Consider the following 23,066-nt stretch of genomic DNA (forward strand, 5'->3'; position numbering starts at 1 on the left):
GTTGTTAACCAATGTCATAAAACAATATGTGTACTACTGTTTCATGAGAAACTATTTGTTCTGTAAGCCTTCACCTGAAGTACAATAAAAAAAATGAGGGGAAAAAAAAAAAAACAGCCTGGTACTGGTGTAACAATAGACACATAAATCAATGGAATAGAATTGAGAGCCAGAAATAAACCCACACATCTGTGGTCAACTGATTTTTGACAAGGGTGCTAAGTACATTCAATGGTGAAAGAGGAGTCTCTTCAATAAATGATGCTGGGAAAATTGGATTTCCACATACAGAGAATGAAACAGGATCCATGTCTCACACCATACACGAAAACAAATTTAAAATGGATTAAGGACCTAAATGTGCAAACTAAAACCATAAAATTCTTAGAAGAAGAAATAGGGGCAGTACTGTCAGACCTAGCTTTCAACAATGGATTATCTAATATAATAACAAAGGCACAAACAGCGAAAGACTAAATAAATAAATGGGACCCCATAAAAATTAAAAACTTTTGTTCATCAAAAGACTTTATCAAAAAAGTGAAAAGACAAGCTACTGACTGGGAGAATATCTTTGGAAACATATATCCAACAATAATCTAATAACCAGAATATACATAACACTTTGACAATAACAAAAAGACAACCCAATCATAAAATGGGCAAAGGACTTGAATAGACATTTCACCAAAGAGGACATTCAAATGGCCACCAAACATATGAAAAAATGTTCAGCATCATTAGTCACTAGAAAGATGCAAATCAAAACCACAGTGGGGAACCATTTCACTCCCACTAGGATGGCTAAGATAAAAAAATAGAAAATAACAAATGTTGGCAAAGATGTGGTGAAATTGGAACCCTTATCCATTGCTGGTGGGAATGCAAAATGGTACAGCTGTTGTGGAAAACAGTGTGGTGGTTCCTCAAAAAACAAAAAATAGAACAACCACATGACCCAGCAATTCCACTCCTAGGTATATACACCAAAGATTTTAAAGCGGAGACTCAAAAGAGACTAGTACACCATGTTCACTGCAGCACTATTTACAATAGCTAAAGGGTGGAAACAACCTAAATGCCCGTCAACAGATGAAGGAATAAACAAAATGTGGTACAGACATACAATGGAATACTACTCAGCCAGTAGGAGAAATTAAGTCTTGATACATGCTACAGTATGGATAGAGATTGAAGACATTATGCTGAGCAAAATAAGCCAATCACAAAAAGACAAATATTGTATGACATCGTTTATATAAAAAGACAAGAAAAGGCAAATGTATAGAGATCAAAGTTTATTAGTGGTTACCAGGGTTGAGAGGGAAGTGGGAAAAAATGGGTTAACAGTGATGGAAAAATTGCATTGATTAAGGGTGGGGTTGCACGGAAGATTATTATAATTGCTGTCAATAAATTGTACACCTGTAAAAAGTCAAATTGGCAAAAGTTGTGTGACAGATATATTTATAACAATGACCAAAAAAGAGTAGCCGTTGAGCCTGCTTATGTACAACCAAACACCTCATGGGATATGGTTCCTTGGTTTGGAGGTTTAGGGTCATGGTTTCATGAGACATGCCAGTTAATTGGCCTAATAACCTGTTTAGTGCTTCTACTTTACCTCCTAGTTCGTTGCATAGTGCCTAGGGTCTTAAAAGCTTGCAAGCGGCAATCCAAGGCACAACAATTAGTCTGTATTCACCTGGAGCAACAGAGGAAGGAGAGTCAGGAATAGTAGGAGGAAATGGAACGTGTGGCTAATTGCCTCTATGAACAACCACCTCCTTTGCCATGAGACCAGAAGAACTGGATGGTGCCCAGCTACCCTTACTGAACATTTTGATCAAAGATTCCAGAAGAATCCTGTTTAAAAGGGGGAAGATGCAGAACAGAATTTCTAATTCTCATGGACTCCAGACATCCTGGAGCCATGGAAGCTGGATGAACCCCCGAAACTATTGTCCTGAGATAATCTTTAAACCTTAAACCAAAAATATCCCTTGAAGTCTTCTTAAAATCAAACAATAGTTTAGCTTAACTAGTAAAAAATGTCTGCCTTGAGCATTATGCTCTTTTAAGAATCATCTATATAGGATCAAATTGACAACAGCCAGCTGAAAGATTAGACAGGAACCTTAGGGAGCAGTGTGTTCATGTTAATGAAGGAGGAACAACTCAGAAAAGGAAGATGAGAATGGTTGCACAACACAAAGAATGTAATCAGTGTCGCTAAATTGCACATGTAGAAACTGTTGAATTGGTGTATTTTTGCTGTGTATATTCTCAACAATAACAAAATAAATAAAATTTAGAAAAAAAGAAAAAAATCCTATGGAGTACAGTTCTACTCTGACACACAAGGGGTCGCTGTGAGTCAGAGTCAACTCAACAGCAACTGGTGGAGGTACTAGCATTAAAGACCTGACAATCTAGTGAGGAAATACCAGACCAAAAGTTAAGAGAAAGTAAAAACTGAGAGAAGTAAACTGAATACCAGAACAGGACTGCTACGTTTGCCCTGAGGCCATTTGCTAAAGCCAGAGGCTTCAGTTTCAGAGACTCACCAGATGAGGGGCAAAGAAATCAAAGTCCAGGGCCTGCCCAAGGCAGGGAGTTGAATACCATGTCTACAATAACCTGGGACCCAAAAGTTACACTCTGGGCAAGGGTGATCCAGAAAGAAAAGAAGCCAGCTTCCCAGAGGCAATGCAGGAAAGGGCGCCTTGACACTGAGCCAGGCAGGAAGAAAGGAGAGGGGAAGGAAAACGAAACAAGACAAAATCCTGTCTCTGAGAAGCTGTGGCCACAGATGGACTCTCATGTGCACTTGCAACCCAGATTGGCAATACTTACGTGGTCAGAAAATCTCAAACTATGAACTCGGTTTAAGGTAGTTCAAAACTGGTAGTTCTACCAGTCACCTGGCAGCAACAAACATAAATCCTTTCTGGAGGAAGGTACCTTCATCTCAAGCCACAGTCAAAACAACCAAGCACACAAGGAAACAAGACAATGATGTTTGGGCACAGACAGAAATAAATAGAGCAATTGAAGAAAAATAATTCCATATATGATGGAAGAAGTACTGCAGATTTGTGTGGCAAGAATCGATTTTTCAATAAATGGTTTGGGAGCAACTAGGCATCCATATTGGGGGGGAAAAAAAAACAACTAAATTTTGAACTCCCACCAAAAAGTTATCTTTCCTGGTGGATTAATGGCATAAAGACATGAATTGAAAGGCAAAATAACACAGGTTTTAGCAGTTAATATAGGAGATTGTTTTTATGAGCTCGAGATAAAGAATTATTGTAAATAAGATTCAGAAATCACTAATTATAAAGGAAAAGATGGATGTATTTGACCACATTAAAACTAAGAACTTTTCCTTATCAAAATTCACTATAATGAGCATGAAAAGACAAGAATAGAAAAGATGTTTGTAACATATAATAACAAATACTGGATTCATATCCGAAATATATAAAGAACTCTTAGAAAGTTCTTAGATAAGAAATAAGGTAAACAGTTCAGTAAGAAAAAAAAAAAAAAAAGATGGGTACTTCACAAAACAAAATCCAAATGGCCAATAACCTAGGAAAAGTTGTTAACCTCATTAGTTATCAGGAAAATTCAAATTAGAATCCCAGTAAGATATCATTACACACGTTTAGCTACTTCTCATCTCCCTGGAGGCAAGGTAAACTAGGCAGATGCCACCTCATCTACCTGACACACATTGTCCCCTTCACCCACCCACCTATAGGGATCTACGCATATTTGCAGATCAGCCACCATGTTCAGATCTCATCTTAGGATTCTCCCATCCTGGTCCCTGGGCTTTTGTTCAGCCTAGAGGGGAACAAGTTCCATAAAAACTCCCTTTCTCCAAACTCCAAACCCCATTTCTCTGCTTCCCCAGAAACTGCTGGGCACAGGAAGGTGGATGGAAAGACGCACCAGACATTATCTTCCCAGACTTCCCGCCACATTTTTAAAAACTGCTTCAGTTATTTGGGAAGCATTGCTAAGGCATTATGACCTAAGGCAGAGTATCCATAAGTTTTATGTACTTCTTTTTAATGTTTCAGACCAGTCCTTAATAGCTTGAAATGTCTCGTTCTTGCACTTATAGTCTTCTTGGCTTTATTGCTCAAGTTTCAGAAAAAAAATCCTTGTGCAGCTGTCTGGTCTGGTCATAAGTCATCACTGTGCTTGATTTTCTGGGCATGGTCTTGTAGCCATGTAATGAGAGGATGGATTATAAAGTGACCATTCTATTAATACAACTTCGTAAACCTTAAGAGAAGGGAATAATAATTTTTTCATGATCCCAGGTGTAAGGGGATAGAATTGAATTCTGCCTACATAAAATGTTTGGTAAATTGGGGATAAATTTACACTAAGACCCTTGTTGAGAAAACCATAGGATGGTGAAAAACTATTTCTCTAACATTATGAACAAAGCACTGTGGGAGTTTAGAGGAGAGGGTGATTAATTGACCCAAAACTAACTCAAATTCTAAAGATCCACTTACTTCTCCTTATTTGTCCTTTTTATCCACATCACCTTATGGATCTTCTCTTGGAGCCCTTTTTGTAGGCCTGTTAGTGCAAAAGATTTTTTTTTATGAAGCAATTAACATAATACAGGCTCTGAGCATTATGTGAACTGCTATTTCCTAAAGCATTGAATCCTAAAGGCCTGCCAATACCAACCTAAGATGAAAGGTTTCACCAATTAGGGGTGAAATGAAGAAAATAAGTGCAATTTTTTATAAAGCTTATTTTACTTTTTTAAATTATAAGATTGTATCTTTCCTACTTTCTTGGTATTAAAACAGCCTTTCTTCTCATAGGATGATGACAGTAGAGCCGCCCCTCCCCCATTACCCTCATTTAGTAAAATTGAATGTTAGTAACTCTAGCTCAAGCTTTAAAAATCGTTTTTTGAAATTTTACTGCTCTATGAATTCATAAAGTCTGAGAACCACTGTCCCAAGTGATTCAGTTGAAACCAGCTAAACCTGTTAAAACCACTGCAGCCAGCTCACATCATCAAAGGAGCACAAGCATCTAACTTAGCTCAATATATCAATACTTGATCACTGGCTATTCCTGAGATTCCTTCCATTCCCACAACAGTACAAATTCTAACCAAAGAATCAGCTAGTGGGTAGGACTGTCATTGGCCCAAACTTTTAAATTAACATAGATATGATATAAGAGGCCTTAGATCTAAATCTCAAATTATAAACCTTTAATAGTGGAAGGGCTTTCATCCATGAAAGGAGCTGAGGTGCTCCTTTTACTAATGAGGAAAATAAGACCCAAAGAAGATACACACCTTGCCCAAGGTCCTGTTACAGCTAAGACTAGAATCTGCTCTCTTCACTCCTAGACCAATATTCTCTTCACTTTACCACAGCTGTTACCAAAAATAAGGCACCTAGAAGAACAAAAACGTGTGTCTTAGTTTCCCAGGGCTACAGTAACAAAATATCACCAAGTGGGCAGCTTTAAAGAATAGAAATCTATTGTCTTACAGTTCTGCAGACTACAAGTCCAAACCAGGGTATTGGCCGTGTTGATTCCTTCTGAGGGTTCTTAGAGAGAAACTGTTTCATGCTTCTCTCCCAGTTTCTGGATTCTGCTGGCAATCCTTGGCTTTCTTTTGCTGCTTATAGATGTATCTTCACATGGTGTGGTCCCTGTGTGACTCTATTTCTGTGTCTGTTCTGCCCTTTTATAAGATACCACTCAGAAGGGATCAGGTCCCACTGGACTCTGATAGGAAACCCTGGCTGCTTAGTGGTTAAGACCTATGGCTGCCAGCCGAAAGGTTGGCAGTTTGAATCTACCAGCCACTCCTTGGAAACCCTATGGGGCAGTACTACTCCGTCCTATAGGGTCGCTATGAGTTGGAATCGACTCGTTGGCAAAGGGTTTGGTTTTTCAGTTTTCTACTCTGATAGGAACTCGTTAATTCATAACATCTAAAAAGAAAAGCCCTATTTCCCCAAACAAGGTGACATGAACAGACAGGGGTTAGGACTTCACCATCTTGTGGGGGACACAATTCAATCCATAACAATATGCAAAAGTTTCATGAAAAAAAAAAAAAAAAACCTTGAAGGACATAAAAATCAACCTGGATAATAAATGAAGATATATACCATATTCACAGATGAGAAGATTTCATATCAACAGATACACTTAATACATTCAAATTAAAAACTTATCTTAAAAAACAAAGTGAAAAGACAAGTTACAGACTGTAAAAAGACAATTGCACCCCAAATAACTGATAAACTATTAGGAACCAGAGTATCTAAAGAAATCCTATGAATCCAGAAGAAATACAAATAACCCAACAATAACAAAAAAAAAATGGACAAAGGGCAGGTAAGAAATAGCTAACAAATATATGAAAAAATGTTCAACTCACTAATAATTAGGAAAAGGTGATTAATATAATTAATGCATTTTAAAATTAATTTAAAAATTATCCCATTTCGAACTCATCAAATGAGCAAATTAAAAAAAATCAAGTAATACTAAGTGTTGGCAAGAATGTAAAGAAAGGAGAACTCTCACTCCTGGTGGGAGTGCAAATGAGTAACACTACGTTGAAAAGCCATTTGGTAATATCTAGTAAAGTTGATGATGTCTTACAACTTAGTAATTCACACATCCGTTAAAACCTATGGCACACAACCGTTAAAAACAGGCAGTGAAAAATTGACCACAACCTAAACATCCATCATTAGAAGAACGGATAAGTAAGTTGTAGTATATTTACACAATACCATAAAGCAGTTAAAAGTAGATGAGCTGGAGCTCCATGTAACAACTTGTGTAATTCTCAAAAACACAACATTATGTTAAAAAAACAAGTTGAAGATGAATGCATACAGTTTGATAACATTTGTAAAAAAAATGTTTAAAAAGCCTGAAAACAATATTCTATTTGTTTGGGTGTGAGAGTACAAATACATACAGACAGACAGACTCACACATACAACTTTCATAAATTTTCATAACTAACACCATATTCCAGTTAGTGGTTACCGCTGGGGAGGGAAGGAGAAAAGGGAATTATTTTAGACAGGGATGTTTTTGTGTGCTGTCAAGTCGATTCTGACTCATGGTGACCCTATAGGACAGAGTACAACTGCCCCATAGGGTTTCTGAGGCTGAAATTTTTAGGGAGCAGATCACCAGGTCTTTTCTCCCGCGGAGCAGCTAATGGGTTTGAACCATCAACCTTTCAGTTAGCAGCTGAAAGCTTTAACCACTGCACCAGCAGGACTCCTTAGTGAGGAATAGGCTGGCTTAAGATTTTGTAATGTCAGTGAGATGGAGTGATACAATAGCCACAGAAATGTACTCAAACATACCAACGGTCATGAAGATGGCACAGGACACAGCAACAAATGAACATTTCATTCTATTGTACATCAGGTTACCATGAGTCAGTGCTGACCTGACGGCAACTAACAACAACAAAAAGATTTGCTGTGTATGACTGTATGTTCTGTTTTTCTCTATACTCACTGGATTTCTACTAAAGGGTAAGGAAGAGGATATTTTCCTCACGGTGATATGGGAGCTACCTGATGTTGCGCCTTTCCTACAAGATGGGAATCGTGTCGTGCATCTGAGGGCGTCTGCTAAACCAAAGAGCACAAACAGTCCTTTCCCAGAGGTCGAATTGATACTTGATAGAAAAGTATCTCGATATGCCAATGTAAGTTAAATTTCCTGATTTTTTTCAATTTTTACCTTTTAATATGGAAAAGTTCAAAAATATACAAAAGTAGAGAAGATAATGCAACAAACCTATATGTACTATCAACTCAGCTTCAAAACTTCCCTATGCACAGCCAAACTTAATTCATTTATATTCTCACCACTTCCCCAGCACCACCACCAATAGATTATTTTGAAGCAGATGCCAAATATTATATCATTTCATCCCTAAATATTTCAGTCTATATCTTTAAAGGATACTGATTCTTAAAAATATAACAATAATAACGTTATCACAACTAAAATAATTTACCATCACACATTCACCCGGTGTTCAAATTTCCCAGATTTCCTCATAATTTTTTTTTTTTTTTAGTTTGTTTCAACCAAGATCCAAATCAGGTCCATTTGTTGTTGCACTTGGTTGACAAGTCTCTTTTAATCTATAAATTTCTCCCTCTCTCCTCTCTTGTTTTCCTTGCAATTTATTCATTGAATAAGTTGGACAGTCTGTGTATTGGTTCTCACTTTCTGGATTTTGCAGATCACATCCTTGTGGGGTCATTGCAGAGGTTCCTCTGTAAAGGAACTTGGTAAATCAATCTAGTGGTTTGATTACAGATTTGATGTTTTCTCCCCAAGATTCCTCCACAGATGATGTTGTGTACTTCCATCAAGATTCACATAATGACGATGTTGTTTTTGGAGATCAGCAGCCATTGATGATCACCACTTAGGTCTATTATTTCATTGTTATTATTAGCTGCCATAGAGTTGGCAAACCCAGGCACAACATGATGGAACCGTTGTGATCCATAGAGTTTTCAGAAGTAGATTGCCAGGGCTTTCTTCCTAGTCTGTCTTAGTCTGGAGGGTCTGCTGAAACCTGTTTAGCATCATAACAACACTCAAGCCTCCACAGATACAGGCCGGTGGTTGTGCTTGAAGTGTGTTGGTCAAGAATCGAACCCAAGTCTCCTGCATGGAAGGTGATAATTTTACCACTGAACCACCACTGTCCTCACTATTTTATTAAGAGCTGCAAAATGGTGATATTATAATTGCACTGTTCGGCCTCATTTATTAGCTGGAATGTGTCTTTAAAGAAAAATTCTCCATCAACTATTTTGTTACCGTGAAGAACTGTTCATACAGGAAAGACAAGATCAATGATTAATTCTTTCCTTATACTTATCAGTTTTCAAAACAAGGAGTTGGTTCCCTAGCATCATCCAAAGTGACTAGTGAATTCTATTTATTTGTTTAATATCATTATCAATTCACAAATTTTAAATAATCTTGATATGTTTCACTCAGTTGAATTTATTATTATTATTGATGTCAAAATTGTCTCATTTCAATCTGGTTGGAGCCTCTTCAGGCTCCCGAGTTCTTTTGACAGGACCCTAGTAGCTCTGGATAGCTTCCAGGTATGGCAAGATATTCCAGGCTCATCTTGTACTTTTCTTGTCCCAGATCTGGAATCTGATATTTCTCCAAGAAATCTTAGTTTATTTTTTGTTTGTTTTTGTTTTTAGTAGGAAATAGTATGAAGAGATTACAATAGGGTTTCTACAGATGCCCGCTGCTACTGAGTTGGTCCTTATTTTTAAACCATGTTAATGGACAGAGGTAGGAACAATTTTTAAGAGAAAATACATCATTAGTTTCTACTTATATTTCCATTTCAAACATAAATTACATGTATTTTACTGATTTTATTTAATATCCTCTTTCTCTTACAGAGAATCTTGGTTCCTAAAGACATTAACGTATTACTTATTTGTTTTATCCTATGATTAATAGATAGATAGATATTATATAAGATACAAATCCCTATGTGGCATAAGCAGTTTGTGCTTGGCTACTAACCTAAAAGTTAGCAGTTCGAACTTACCCAGCTGTGCCACAGAAGAAAGGCATGGCGATCTGCTTCCGTAAAGATTACAGCCAAGAAAATCCTGTGGAGCAATTCTGCTCTGTAACACATGGGGTCACTATGAATCAGAATCAACGCCATGGCGATGGATTGGGTTTTGAATATAATACCATTATAGGCATTATGTATATATAGCCTATAATGATATTATATGTGTGTATAGATATATATATATGTAGTGTATACATATGTGTATATATACAGTGTATATGTGTGTATATATATACATACATATAGAATATACATTTATATTATACTGTATTATAGTTTCAGAATAACAATAAAATTACTACGAATAGGATAGCTGAAAACAGTTCAAGATATTGTTTTTTTTGCAGTTCTTTTTGTCTTTGGGGTATATATCACCCAGAATGTATAGCCAAATTACTATGCATAAAAATTATTTGAAATAATTCCCTGTGTCACCAGCTCAATACACTGCTAGAATTAGTTTCATTTTGCTTTATATTTATTGCTTCTTAAAATTTTACTTTTGTTTTATTATGCAAAATATTTAAATAATTCCAAAATCAAATCTATAAAACAAAATCTATTCCAAGAATTTCAACTTCTATACCTATTCCTGCCATGCTATTCGCTCTCTAACCTGTAGTCCACCTTTTGTTTTTAAGTTTTTGATTTATGTTTTCAACTTTTTTTAAAAAAATATAATCACATGCTTATCCTTATTTATATCCCCTCCAACTTTTCTTAAGCAAAAGGTAGAATACTGCACACATTCTTCCATTCTTTGTTGTCATGGATTGAATTGTATCCTCCAAAAATATATGTCATTTTAACAAGGCCATGATTCCCAGTATTATGTGGTTGTCTTTCATTTTATGGTCCAATATAATTATCCTCCATTTTGTAATGTGTTGCAAATCCTAACCTCTACATGTTAATGAGGCAAGATCAGTGTGGGGTGTATCTTGAGTCACAGCTGTATAAGAGGGTGTGACTCAAGTTACACCCTTGCTTGAGTCACACCTTTTATCTTACAAGAGATAAAAAGAGGAGCAAGCAGAGAGGAGAGGGAGCTCACTACCGCCAAGAAAGAAGAGCTGGGAGCAGAGTGCATCCCTGCACTGAGAACGTCCTAGATCCAGGGGAAGAATGATGCCAAGACACATGGAGATCTCCAACGAATGCTGAGCCCACAGATGTTGAAAGGACACAAGGACATTCTCCCAGAGCTGACAGAGAAAGAAAGCCTTCCCCTAGAGCTGGTACCCTGAATTCGGATTTCTAGCCTTCTAAACTGAGAGAATAAATTTCTGTTTGTTAAAGCCATCCACTTGTGACATTTCTGTTACAGCAGCAGTAGATAACTAAGACAGAGTTTGGTACCAGAAGAGTGGGGTGCTGCTCTAACAGATACCTAAAATGTGGAAGCAGTTTTGGAATTAGGTAATGGGTAGAGGCTGAAAGACTTTTAAGGTGCTTAATAGTAAAAGCCTAGATTGCCTTAAAGAGACTATTGGTAGAGTCATGGACGTCAAAGGCAATTCTGATGAGGGTTCAGAAAGAAGTCAGGAGAGCTATAGAGAAAGTCTCTATCATCTTCGAGAATGCATGTGGTGTGAGCAACAGAATGTTGCTAGAAATGTAAATATTAAATGTGCTTCTGGTGAGGCTTTAAAAGAAAATGATAAACATGTGATTGGACAATGGAGGAAGGGTGATGCTTCTTATGCAGTGGCAAAGAACTTGTCTGAATTATGTTCAAATATTTGGTGGAAGGTAGAACTTGTAAGCAATGAACTTGGATATCTGGCAGATGAGATTTCTAAGCAAGATCTTAAAGGGACTGCGTGGTTCCTCCTTGACACTTATAGTAAAATGTGAGAGGAAAGAGATGGACTTTAAAATGTGCTATGCTAAATGAAAACAGAACTTAAAGATTTGGGAAATTCTGTTGTACAAACTAAGGACACATGTCCTAGAATGTTCACCAAGGATGTGGCTATACAATCTTTTGTTAAGGAGATTAAACCTGTGACTAATGGATCTAACCAACTACCACAGCAGAAAACCCATCAGCTCAGACTGAAGGGGGCAGAGAAAGAATGGAAGGAAAGATCATTGTCTGCCTCTTGAAATTCTACAGGAAGGAAGCAGACCAAAGGAGCTACATCTGTTGTCCTCCAAGAAAAAAAAAAGTACCATCTCTAGAGTAGCTCAGAGATCAGCAGAACTGTTGGAAGGAGCACTGGAAGCAGGGCCTTTTAATTTCAAAGTGTAGGGCCACGGTCTCCTGGATCTTAAAGGGTGGGGCCACAGCTTCCTACGTTTCAAAGAGTTGGATCTTTGCCAACTCAGTTCCAGAGTGTGAGAGTGTGCAGCTGCCATGAAGGTGTGCTGGGGGCATGGGACCACTGCCCAAAGCTGAGAGGGTGGGGTTGTCATGCTTAAGGGGCAGAAGAATGGGTGCTGCGGGGGCCGAAGGGGTGGGGTTGCCACTCAGAAGGACTAGGAGAATGGGGCCACCCAAAGCCAAGGGAGCAGGGTTGTCATGCGAATGGGCCTGGAAGGCTGAGCTGAAGTCCAGATCCAAGAGGCCCCCACCCAGAATCCAGGGGGTGTGGCCAACACCCAGATTCTGGAGGGCAGGGCCATTGCCTAAATGGTCTCAGAGAATAGAGGATTATTTTCAAGCCTTGAGAACTAATGTAATTTTTTCTGCTGGGTTTTAGACTTGCTTGGTGCTTGCTATCCCTTCTTTCCCTCCAGTTTCTCCCATTTGTAATGGAAATGTCTACCTTTTGCCTATTCCACCATCGTACTTTGGAAACAGATAACTTGTAGTCTAGATTTCACATTTCACAGATGAAGAGGAATTTTTCCCCGGGGTGGAATATGCCTAAAATCTCACCCATATTTGATTTAGATGATTTAGAAGATGAGATTTTGGACTTGGAATTGATTTAAGACTTTCGGGATGATATGATGAGGTGAATGTGTTTTACATGTGGCAAGGACGTGAATTTTGGGGGCGCCAAAGTATAGTATGTCATGAACTGAATTATGTCCCCCAAAAATATGTGTTAACTTGGCTAGGCCATGATTCTCAGTATTGTGTGGTTGTGCTCCATTTTGTAATCTGATGTAATTATCCTCCACATGTGATGTGTTATAAATCCTAACCTCTGTATGTTAAAGAGGGAGGATCAGTGTGGGGTGTACCTTGAGTCATAGCCTTACAAGAGATAAAAGGAGACAGAAGGGAGCAGACAGGGGAGGGCTCTCACTACCACCAAGAAAGAAGAGCTGGGAGAGGAGCGCATCCTTTGGACCCGAAGTTCTTGTGCTGAGAATCTCCTAGACCCAGGAAAAGATTGATGCCAAGACCCATGGAGATCTCCAAGGAATGCCAAGCCCCAGATGTTGAAAGGACACAAGAACTTTCCCCAGAACCGACAAAGAGAGAAAGCCTTCCCTAGAGCTGGTGCCCTGAATTCAGACTTCTAGCCTCCAAAACTGTGACAGAATAAATTTCAGTTTGTTAAAGTCATCCACTTGTGGTATTTCTGTTATAACAGCATTAGATAATTAAGACATTTGCTTATTTTATTTAACAATATATTCTGGAGATCATTATAAGAAGTATATACAAATCTTCGTCTTTCTTTTTTAAAGCTCTATAGTATTCCATTTTAATGAATGCACTATATTCAATTAGTCCTCTGTGGGTGGACATTTGGGTTGTTTCCAATATTTTCCAATTACAAATAGTGCTGCAACAAATAGCCTTATGCGTATGTCATTTTGGGTTTCTAACAGTGCATCTTTAGGTTAGATTTCTAGAAGAGGGATTGCTGAGTCAAAAAATAACTGCTAATGTAATTTTCTAGGTATTGCCAAATTCTCCTCCACAGCAGTTATACAATTTTGTATTCCCACTAGCAATCTATGAGAGCGCCTATTTTCTCAGCTTCACCAACAGAGTATATTGTCAAACTTTTAGATTTTTGCTAATCTAAGAGATGAAAAATGGTAACGTGCTACATTTTTTACTCTGCATTTTTCTTGTACTGAGTGAGTTGAGCATCTTTTTAATACGTGTAGAAGCTTTTTTACATGTGTAAAATCCTCAGTGAGATTAGTCTGTTTGCATCTTTTGTCCATTTTTCCATCCAGACTCTTGGTTTTAATTTTAATGTTTTAAAAAGCTCTTTATATATTAGGTATATTAGGAATTCATACAGATATATATACATATTATATATAATATATACATTAGGGATATTAATTTGTGAAATAAGTTGCAAATACTTTTTTCTAGTTTCTTAACTGTATTCATTTCATATATGGTCTTTTTTGCCACGGCAATGCTAACTTATGGCAGCTGGGTGTAGATGAGGTTTCTTGTTATCAGAGATCTCAGCTGGGAAATAATCACAAGTGTTCTTCAGGCTCCACTGGAAGTCCATTAGTCTTTCATCTTCTCATCTCTCTAAAAATAGCTAGAAGCTTTAGCTTCTCCTCGATTTTTATTATAAGGGGCCATATCCAGAGGTCACAAGATGAATATTCACTTTTTTGGCCAATTATTATTCTACCATTTTTACATTATATAAATTTAATTAGATTTCTCAATGGCAATTAATGAAATTCCGGCTTTCTTTTTTCATGTTTCCTTTTTCTAAGGTTTCTTATTTTGCTCTAGTGACATTATTTGGCCTATTATAAAGGCACCTGTTTTGTTGTTGGTGTTTTTATTGCTTTTAAACCTAAATAAGGAAAATGTACGATCAGACTATGTTTTCAAGGTATCCTCAGAATTACAAAATTATAAATTCACTTAAAGCAGCTAGCTTTGCTTCCCACACCACAGAAAAAGAGATGTATTTCCTGATAAGTACTGAATGATATATTTTCAAAAGTTACAGAGCCAGAGTCCTTAATCTGGGATGCATGGACTCCCTGTCCAAGGTGGACTCTAAGGGCCTAAAAAGTCTCTCCAATTGCTAAAAAGGATATTGTGATGATTAATGTCATGTGTCAACTTGGTGTCAAAGTGTAAAAAAATAACCAGAACTCTGTAAGGAGAGAAATGATAGAGTTTTATTGTGGATTTGTTACAGCCGAAGCTGGGCAAATACTTGGTAAAATACCAAGTGCTGCAAAGTCCGAAAGGAGAGAGAGATTTTTATATAGGAGGGCTGCGGGTTACACATGAGTCGCGAAGGGCTGAGGGTTATGTATCAGTCACAAGTAAACTTATAGTATCAATTAACTCATAATATCAACTAATCACAGACTTTTAGGGGGCAAACTGCATAAGCAATTTCTTGAGAACAATCTTATGTAAACATCTTTTGGGGGGATGTTCTTGTTATTCTCTTTCCAGAACATTCTTATCATTTGCTTAACTATAATCCACAACTTTGTCATACATTACTTACAAGTATTCTTTCTGAGAACAGAACATTTTTATCACAGTTTTAAGTAACCACAACCACATACTTGCTCAGCCAACGGGGGAGGGGTGCATATATTCTGAAACTAGAAGCAGGGATTTAGGGCAGAAGAGTTTGATTCAGATTTGTGTGTCAGTCACTTAGTCATGTTGAGAGCCGCAGTTTTAAGAAGCCCTTATACATTATCTAGGCTATGATTCTTAGCGGTTTGGAGACATTGGACTGATTTCCTGTCCATAATGTTATATAATGTAATCATCTCCATGATGAGATCTGATATGATGAAGTCGCCTCCATGATGAGATCTGCTACAATGTAACAACTTCCATGATGAGATCTGCTATGAGCAGTCAATCAGCTGAAAAGGAAATATCCTTGGGGGTATGGCCTGCCCCCAGTATATAAATGGATGTTCCAGCAAGGCTCACTCTCACTCTGGATCCTGCATCTAACTCATCATCATCTGACCTCTGGTTCTTGGGACGTGAGTCAGCTTGTCATCTGACCTGCTGATTTTGGGTTCATCAGCCCCTGCAATCATGTGAGTCAGGAGAAGCCTCCATCCCGATGCCTGACCCATGAATTTTGGGACTTGCCAGCCTCCACAACTGAGTGAGCCATTTCCTTGAATTAAATTTCTTGATATGTATCTATATATATACATTTCACTGGTTTTGCTCCACTAGAGAACCCAACCTAGGGCAGACATCATGTTTGGTAAAGTAGAGGGTCAGTAAAAACAAGAGGAACCCTCAGTGAGATGGACTGACACAATAGCTGCAACAATGGGTTCAACATACCAACGATTAAGAGGATGGTGTAGGACTAGGCACCGTTCCATTCCATTATACATAAGGTCACCATGAGTCAGAGCTGATTCCATGGCCACTAACAACAACAACAACAACAAAAAGGTCTCTGAAATTGTATGCAAATTTATTTTCTGAGAAATGTGGGGTCTGTAGCTTTTTCTTCTTTCCTTTCTTTTTAATGATCTTTCACTTTCTTCATTTGTTATATCCTTGATGTCTTCCCACAACTCTTCTGGTCTTTAGTCATAGTGTTCAGTGGGTCATATCTATTACTGAGATGGTATCTAAATTCAGATGGGAGGTATTTAAGTATTTATTTCTTTGTTTCCAACTTTACTTTCCTATCACCAGTAATTATCAATGCAATTAGATTGCACATTCTGTCAATTTCAGACTGTAGCAGGTCGTAAAAATCTTTAATTCCTTCATCTTTGGCATTTGTGGTTGGTGCATAAATTTGAACAATAATTGTATTAACTGGTCTTCCTTGTAGGAGCATGGATATTAACCTATCATCAACAGCATTGTGTTTCAGGATAGATCTTGAAATGTTCTTTTTTAATAATTAATACAATGCCATTCTGCTTCAATATGTCGTCCCCGGCATAGTAGACCATGTGACTGTCGGATTCAAAATGGCCAATAACAGTCCATTTCAGTTCACTAGTGCCTAGAATATCAATCTTCAAGTGTTCTATTTCATTTTTGGTGACTTCCAGTTTTCCTTGATTCATACTTCATACATTCTACATTTCGATTACTAATGAATATTTTGTGACAGTTACTTCTTGAGTTGTGCATATCAGCAAATGATAATCCTGAAGACTTTATTCCATTAGTGCCCTTAAGGTCAACTCTACTTTGAGGAGGCAGCTCTTACTCATTTGTATTTTGAGTGCCTTCCAACCTGATGGGCTCATCTTCCAGCAGTATATATTAGACAGTGTTCTATTGCTATACATAGGGTTTTCATTGGCTGATTTTTGGAACCAGATCAATAGGACTTTCTTCCTAGCCTGCCTTAGTCTGGAATCTCTGCTGAAACCTGTCCACCATGGATGACCTGCTAGTATTTGAAATATTGGTAGAATAGCTTCCAGCATCATAGCAACACTCAAGCTACCATGATATGACAAATTGACAAACATATGAGATACTCAAAAACAATTGAGGCAAGACAATTGAAAAGTGTCAAATAGAATTGGCAATAGGAAGCTCTTAGTGATAATTAGAAAAAGTTCCCATAGACTATTATGGGGCAGAAGCCAGACGATGAGGATTGTTGAGTAAATGGGGATCAGTAAGTGAAACTGTTAATATAGAATATTCTTTCAAGAAATTTGAAGGGAAAGAAAGATGAGAATGTAACCTAATGCATTGGTAGGTCAAGAAAGAATAAATCAAGACTGAGAAGAAGGAGCCAGTAGAGAGGGAGAGTATATTTTTGTTGTTTTAATGAATTCTACGAATTATAATTTTTTAATGCCAGAAAGAAGAATAAGATATTTTGTTTTAAATTAATGGCAGTATTAAAGAGTGTGAATATATTGTTTTTACTGTTTTTAGATAATGTTATCATGACGGTGGGTGAATCTACTTCTTTTCTCCTTTAGAATCCTGCCTTCAGTATAGATGTGAACTGCATTGATTTATTACAATTGGAAGGGTATAACTTGATAGCTGCTGGAACCTTAAACGGTGTGATCATCCTATGGAATTTTGCAACATCTACCGTCACAGAAGTGTAAGTTGTGTCTTTCCTTAAAAAATATAAGTTGCACAGCAGAAGAGCCAAAGCAGCATGCAACACTTAAACAAAACAAAACTAGATATGAACATGGTGATAACTCAAAGGAGGCTTTCCAGGAGGTTATGTTCATGAGACAACTATGTTCTAACATCTAAATCCCAGAATGATATGAATAAGGTGAACCTTAAGTATCTGTATTCCCAAGAGCTTTGACCCTTTATTTTCATTATGTGATGTTGTCCAAACTCACAGCCTCAACAAATACTTAAAATACAAAATAATATCAAACGCTGATCTCTCCAGAGCTTTAAACACGTATATCCAGTTGCTGAATGGCAATTTCCAACCTAGAGTGCTACCAAGACCCTTAAAGCCCCACATGCCCAAAACTCCTTCCCAACCTGCACCTCCCGCTAAACATTTCCACTTCTTGAATTCCCAGTGACAACCTCCATCCATTCACAGTCACCAAAGTCAAATAGTAAGGAGCATCCTAGATAGATTTTCCTTTTCATTCTCTACCCCTACACATCCAATTTATTACAGGATAATGCCAACAAGGGCCAACGTGGCAGATGCATTTCTACAACTTCATCAATTAGATTTGCTTTGTACCATGCCCCAAATTTTACCCTCTCCTCGTCACCGTTTCTAAATGCTTTTGCCGTTGGTTGTAAAGGAAATAATGCATCATTTGCAATGGATAGATTGTAATTAATTCACTTTCTCTAACTGTGTAATGGGTTATAGGCAAGCATGTGGATACTGTATGTCAAGGGGGTTTGTAAAATTTCACTTTGAGGCACAAGAGGTGGATCGCCAAGAACCGTAACAATAAACATTAACCTTAACAATAAAAACAAATTTTATCCAGGCACTTGGTGGAAGGGAAAATGTATAAAGGAGGGGGAGAATAGGGAGTTGGAGAAGAAAATGCAAAGTAAATCTCTGCTTCTCTGATTACAGTACCTTACATACTACTGGTCTACTGGGCCTACTCTCTTTTAGTCCATGTCGGAGTCATCACTTTTAGCCAAGTTTTGCAGGGAAATGTTCCTTCCTTGTTTGGACCCTAGATTTTTTCCCCTTTTAACCTTTAGTTGAAATGCTGTTTCTGCAGACACGTTCCTTTCTACCTTAGACTATGTTCTTCTGGGTTCTGCCCCTAGAACCCCTGTCATCACTCAGTCTCTTCTCTCCACTCCTTGCTGTTAGGCCTTTCTCACAGAGTTACACCTGTCATTTGATACCTGCATGTGTAGATACTGTGTGACATATATTGCACAATTCCTCACCCTCTGATTAATGCAGTTCTCACACTGTAAGTGTTAGCTTGTATATGACTCACTAGTAGACTGGCTAATTCTTTTCAGAAGTAAACCACCAGGTCCTTCTTCCTTCTGTTGTGCATGGGGTCGTTATGAGCCTGAACCGACTCGACAACATCTAACAACAACCACCACAGTAGACAGACTAAGCAGGTGCACTAAAAAGGCACAGACCATAGTCCTAATTCCACAGCCTAAAGGGTAGGCAGCTCCCCTGAGAATATTCCCAATTTAAAGATGAAGATCTTCCTTATTGAAGTGCCCAGCATTTTATCAAGGATGCATGTAAATTCCACACCGAATCAGAGAAAAACAACTAACTGTAGTGGGTCATATGTAGTGTCCCCTTCCTATATGAAGATGATTACATTTAAACAATTGATTTAGAATCACTGGAGTGTTTTTCCAAACATAATTTAGCACAGACTACATAAGGTAATTTAAAGACTCTAAAACTGAAAATGTTTTTTATATTCAAGGCAGAGGCCATCCCTACCTCTGCTTCAAACTTGGCCTAAAGATTCTTTCACCAATCAAGAGAAATAGCCCTTCTCTTCCTGTTCAAAGTCTCACATTTTATTTGGCCCAAATTCAAAATTGTTCTTGCTAACTGATAACCCACTTCACTATTTGACCCATCTGCACAGCAGAAATATCTAAAAATTTTGAGCTCAACAAGTCATTAAGCCATAAGCTTCTCTTTTCAGCCTGGTTCACTCCCCAGAAGGCTCCTTCACCACTCTTCAGCCCAAATTAGCAGAGGTAATTTCCACTAAGGGAAAAGGGGCATTTGCTATAAGGTCTATTTGCTATAAGAAATGTTAAGTATGGTTTAAGAGCCAAGCATGAAGTGTCATTCATTGCAGCCTATCATTAGGGACTGTTAGAGATTATCACTCTGATCCCAGGAAACTGCCTAGGAATATGTATGGTTCCTTGGAATCTGGGTCTCCAGGAGACTAGAGCAGCGAGAGTACTGGAATCACTGAATAACCTGTTTGCCTTCCCTACTAAATTATAAACTGCTTAAGAGTAGTACCTATTTTATTCAGATTTGCCACTCCACTCATTCAAAAAGTAGAATCCTACTCTTAAAACTACATGAAGGTTCCTAGGAGGTTCCTCCACAGGATTATATAAACCCACTCTCTGACCTTAGGTAGGAGGACTAGACCAATTAATTAAATCAAAAGACTTTTAAACTACTTAATATCATGTTGTTATACAGAGACTTATTAAAGATAGGAGCCCTGGTGGTGCAACGGTTAAGCGCTCAGCTGTTAACCAAAAGGTTGGCGGTTCAAACCCACTCAATGCTCCACAAGTAAGGACCTGGTGATCTGCTTCCATAAAGATTGCTGTTGTGTACCATCGAGTCAATTCCAACTCATAGCAACCCTATAGGACAGAGTAGAACTGCCCTGTAGGGTCTCCTAGTCGGAAATCGGGAGCAGATCTCCTGGTCTTTTCTCCGATGGAGCCACTGAGTGGGTTTGAACTACCAACCTTTCGGTTAGCAGCTGAGCTGTTACCCATTGTGCCACCAGGGCTCCTTCTGTAAAGATTACAGTCTAGAAAATTGTATGAGGCAGTTCTACTCTGTCATATGGGGTTGCCATGAGTTGAAAATCAACACAACAGCACCCAACAACAACATTAAAGAAGGTGTGTTCAAACTCTATACCTCTAGGTTTTCTCTCCATTTTCAAAGATATCAGCATTTGATGAGTTGATAATTTCTGCATGGGCTATATGGTCTAAATAAGGTAAGTTACTTGATTTATCATGTGAATGTGTGCCTATTTCCAGGTACCGACCTGAAGATTGCTTCACAGTGGACCCTGACTTGGATCCCAAACGCTTTAGAGTTAATGACATATTGTTCCTCTTCCGTACCCCTGAATGTGCAAGGTAACTCGGTAGTTACTAATCAGTCGTATTGTCTAGGACTTATGTGGGTGATCTAGGAATGGTTTTCCTTATCCTCACATTAAAGAAGCTACAATTGAGGGAAGACCTAGGTTGGGTTGACTATCTTGTTTTAGCTGTCTTCCCATCGTTACTTCTTTCGTAGGTGGGGTGGTCCCTTTACTATGTCAGCCTCACAGTTTCCTTTACAACAGTAGCAAAGATGGAAAATGCCCACTTGTCTATACCCTTAGCCAAAATCTAACACTATGAACATCAATGTGAAGGGCTTCTGGAGCAAGTATGGAAGATCAGATGGCAGGGGATTTTGTATACCTTGCACTATAAGTGAGTGTTCCCTATCTATTTCAAATAGAGCAGAGAGTTATTTTTTAAATATTTAAGAACAATTATTTTTTCCTATTTATATATGCTTAAGAGCTCTGGTTTTCAGACAAGAGACAATGTTAACCACATCTTTGGAGTAAAATCAAAAACTTCAGGGCTACTTTTGGGCTGCCCTGTGGTAAGCCAGAATACAACACCTTCCCTACATCTTAGCTTGAAATTTCATAAAAACTATTCTGAGACTATTTTAAGGGGCTGTTCAGTATACATGTGCACTAGCATCTTAAGCCACTTTTCAGCACATTCCAGCAGAGTCACAGGGACAGAACCAGACCAAAACTGGAAACTGTATAGCAAGAGGTTAGCCAGGCTTGTCAGCCCCAACCACATCCCACTCCCTGCCATCTCAATGTCTGAGCCTCTGGGACTAAATCTAGCCTTAGCCATGAGACAGGACCCAAACCAAACCCACTGTCATCAAGTTGATTCTGACTCATAGCGACGCTATAGGACAGGGGCATCTTAATTGCTGAGGCTCCCCAACAGTCTCCGCCAACACCATACTGATGAACATTTGTGACACAAAATATAAAGCACGACTGGTTTCATAAGTGAGTGGCTCAATATCCACAGATGATGGAAGAAGCAATCAACTGAAATTAAAGCAGAGAAGAGCACCCTTTGAGTACAAGGGAATATTTTAACTTTTCCTCCTTGGGATTCCTTCCTCCCCTTGTAGGAGATCAAGTCAGGATTCCATATGCTCTTCATCCCAGTGTGATTCTAGTAGGGGTCCACAGAGTAGCAAGGTAAGCAAGAAATAGGGAGAATGTATCTTCCTGTTCTACCCAATCCTAGTCCAAGAATAGTGACATTCTGCATTTGAACCCCTCCTTTTTGATAGAGTATAAAAGCAAAAAAAAAAAATCTGTGTGTGTATGTGTATATGTGAAAACTATTTTTTTTGTTTTCACTAAAAATCAATGTTTAAATTATTTCTATTTCTTCAGTGCTTTCACACCCGTGAATAATCAATGCCTGATCATGAACAAAATAAATTATACATGCTATGTTTATGGTAATAAAATAATAAAGTCATTTTAGACCATATTTTTGCTAAAAAATCAGTACCATACATATTTCACAGGGGGAAGAGACAACGTAATGTCATGTTGTGGTTTTCAAACCGTATTCCCAGCTCCAATTTTATGTTTTAAGACATTATGTTTCTAGTTAAGTTGCTATTTGAAGGAAAGGTTCCACTGCAAAAAAATATTTTAAAAACCACTAGCATGCTGGAAAAAATAAACCTATAAGAACTTAAGAGCCAGACAGACTTGTACTTGAACTGAAGCTTCTCCAGTTATGATGTGATTAGCTTTACGTGCCACTTAATTTCTCTGAGTTTCAGTTTCCTCATCAATAAAAAGGGAATAATAAAGCCTAACCTACATGGTTGTTATTAGAATTAGAGAGAATATTCACCAAGGACTTGGCATGCATTAGGCACTTAATTACTGTGGTTATCATGACATACCTGAGCCACTAGGAAAATGTTGTGTTATGGAGTCTCTATTTATGAACATTAAAATCCATGCAACAAAAATGCGCTCTAGGCAGAAGCACCACGCCATCCCTCCACAGCAAAGATCCGAAAAACTAAGCCAAACAGAGAATACAACAATCCTGAAACCCTAAAACATCAAATGAAGAGATAAAGAACTCAGTCAAGCACCAAATGGAGTGAGAAAACTGACAGAGAACGGAGAGCGAGGAGAGATTCATGCAGAGGTCCCCTACCAG

The 23,066-nt window shown here is 38.1% G+C and overlaps 1 protein-coding gene across 1 annotated transcript in view; it reads left to right on the forward strand.

Moving 5' to 3' along the window:
* WDR64 (WD repeat domain 64) overlaps positions 1–23,066 on the forward strand; it is a 156,098-nt gene that overhangs the window by 92,763 nt on the left and 40,269 nt on the right. Inside the window, exons 14-17 of the mRNA XM_004375854.2 lie at positions 7,577–7,753; positions 17,543–17,673; positions 20,817–20,918; positions 22,003–22,072. Coding sequence (XP_004375911.1) covers positions 7,577–7,753; positions 17,543–17,673; positions 20,817–20,918; positions 22,003–22,072 — 480 coding nt within the window. The remainder of the gene's footprint in view (positions 1–7,576; positions 7,754–17,542; positions 17,674–20,816; positions 20,919–22,002; positions 22,073–23,066) is intronic.

The sequence above is a fragment of the Trichechus manatus genome, unplaced genomic scaffold (genome assembly GCF_000243295.1).
Source record: "Trichechus manatus latirostris isolate Lorelei unplaced genomic scaffold, TriManLat1.0 scaffold00039, whole genome shotgun sequence".
In the NCBI taxonomy this organism is placed as follows: domain Eukaryota; kingdom Metazoa; phylum Chordata; class Mammalia; order Sirenia; family Trichechidae; genus Trichechus; species Trichechus manatus.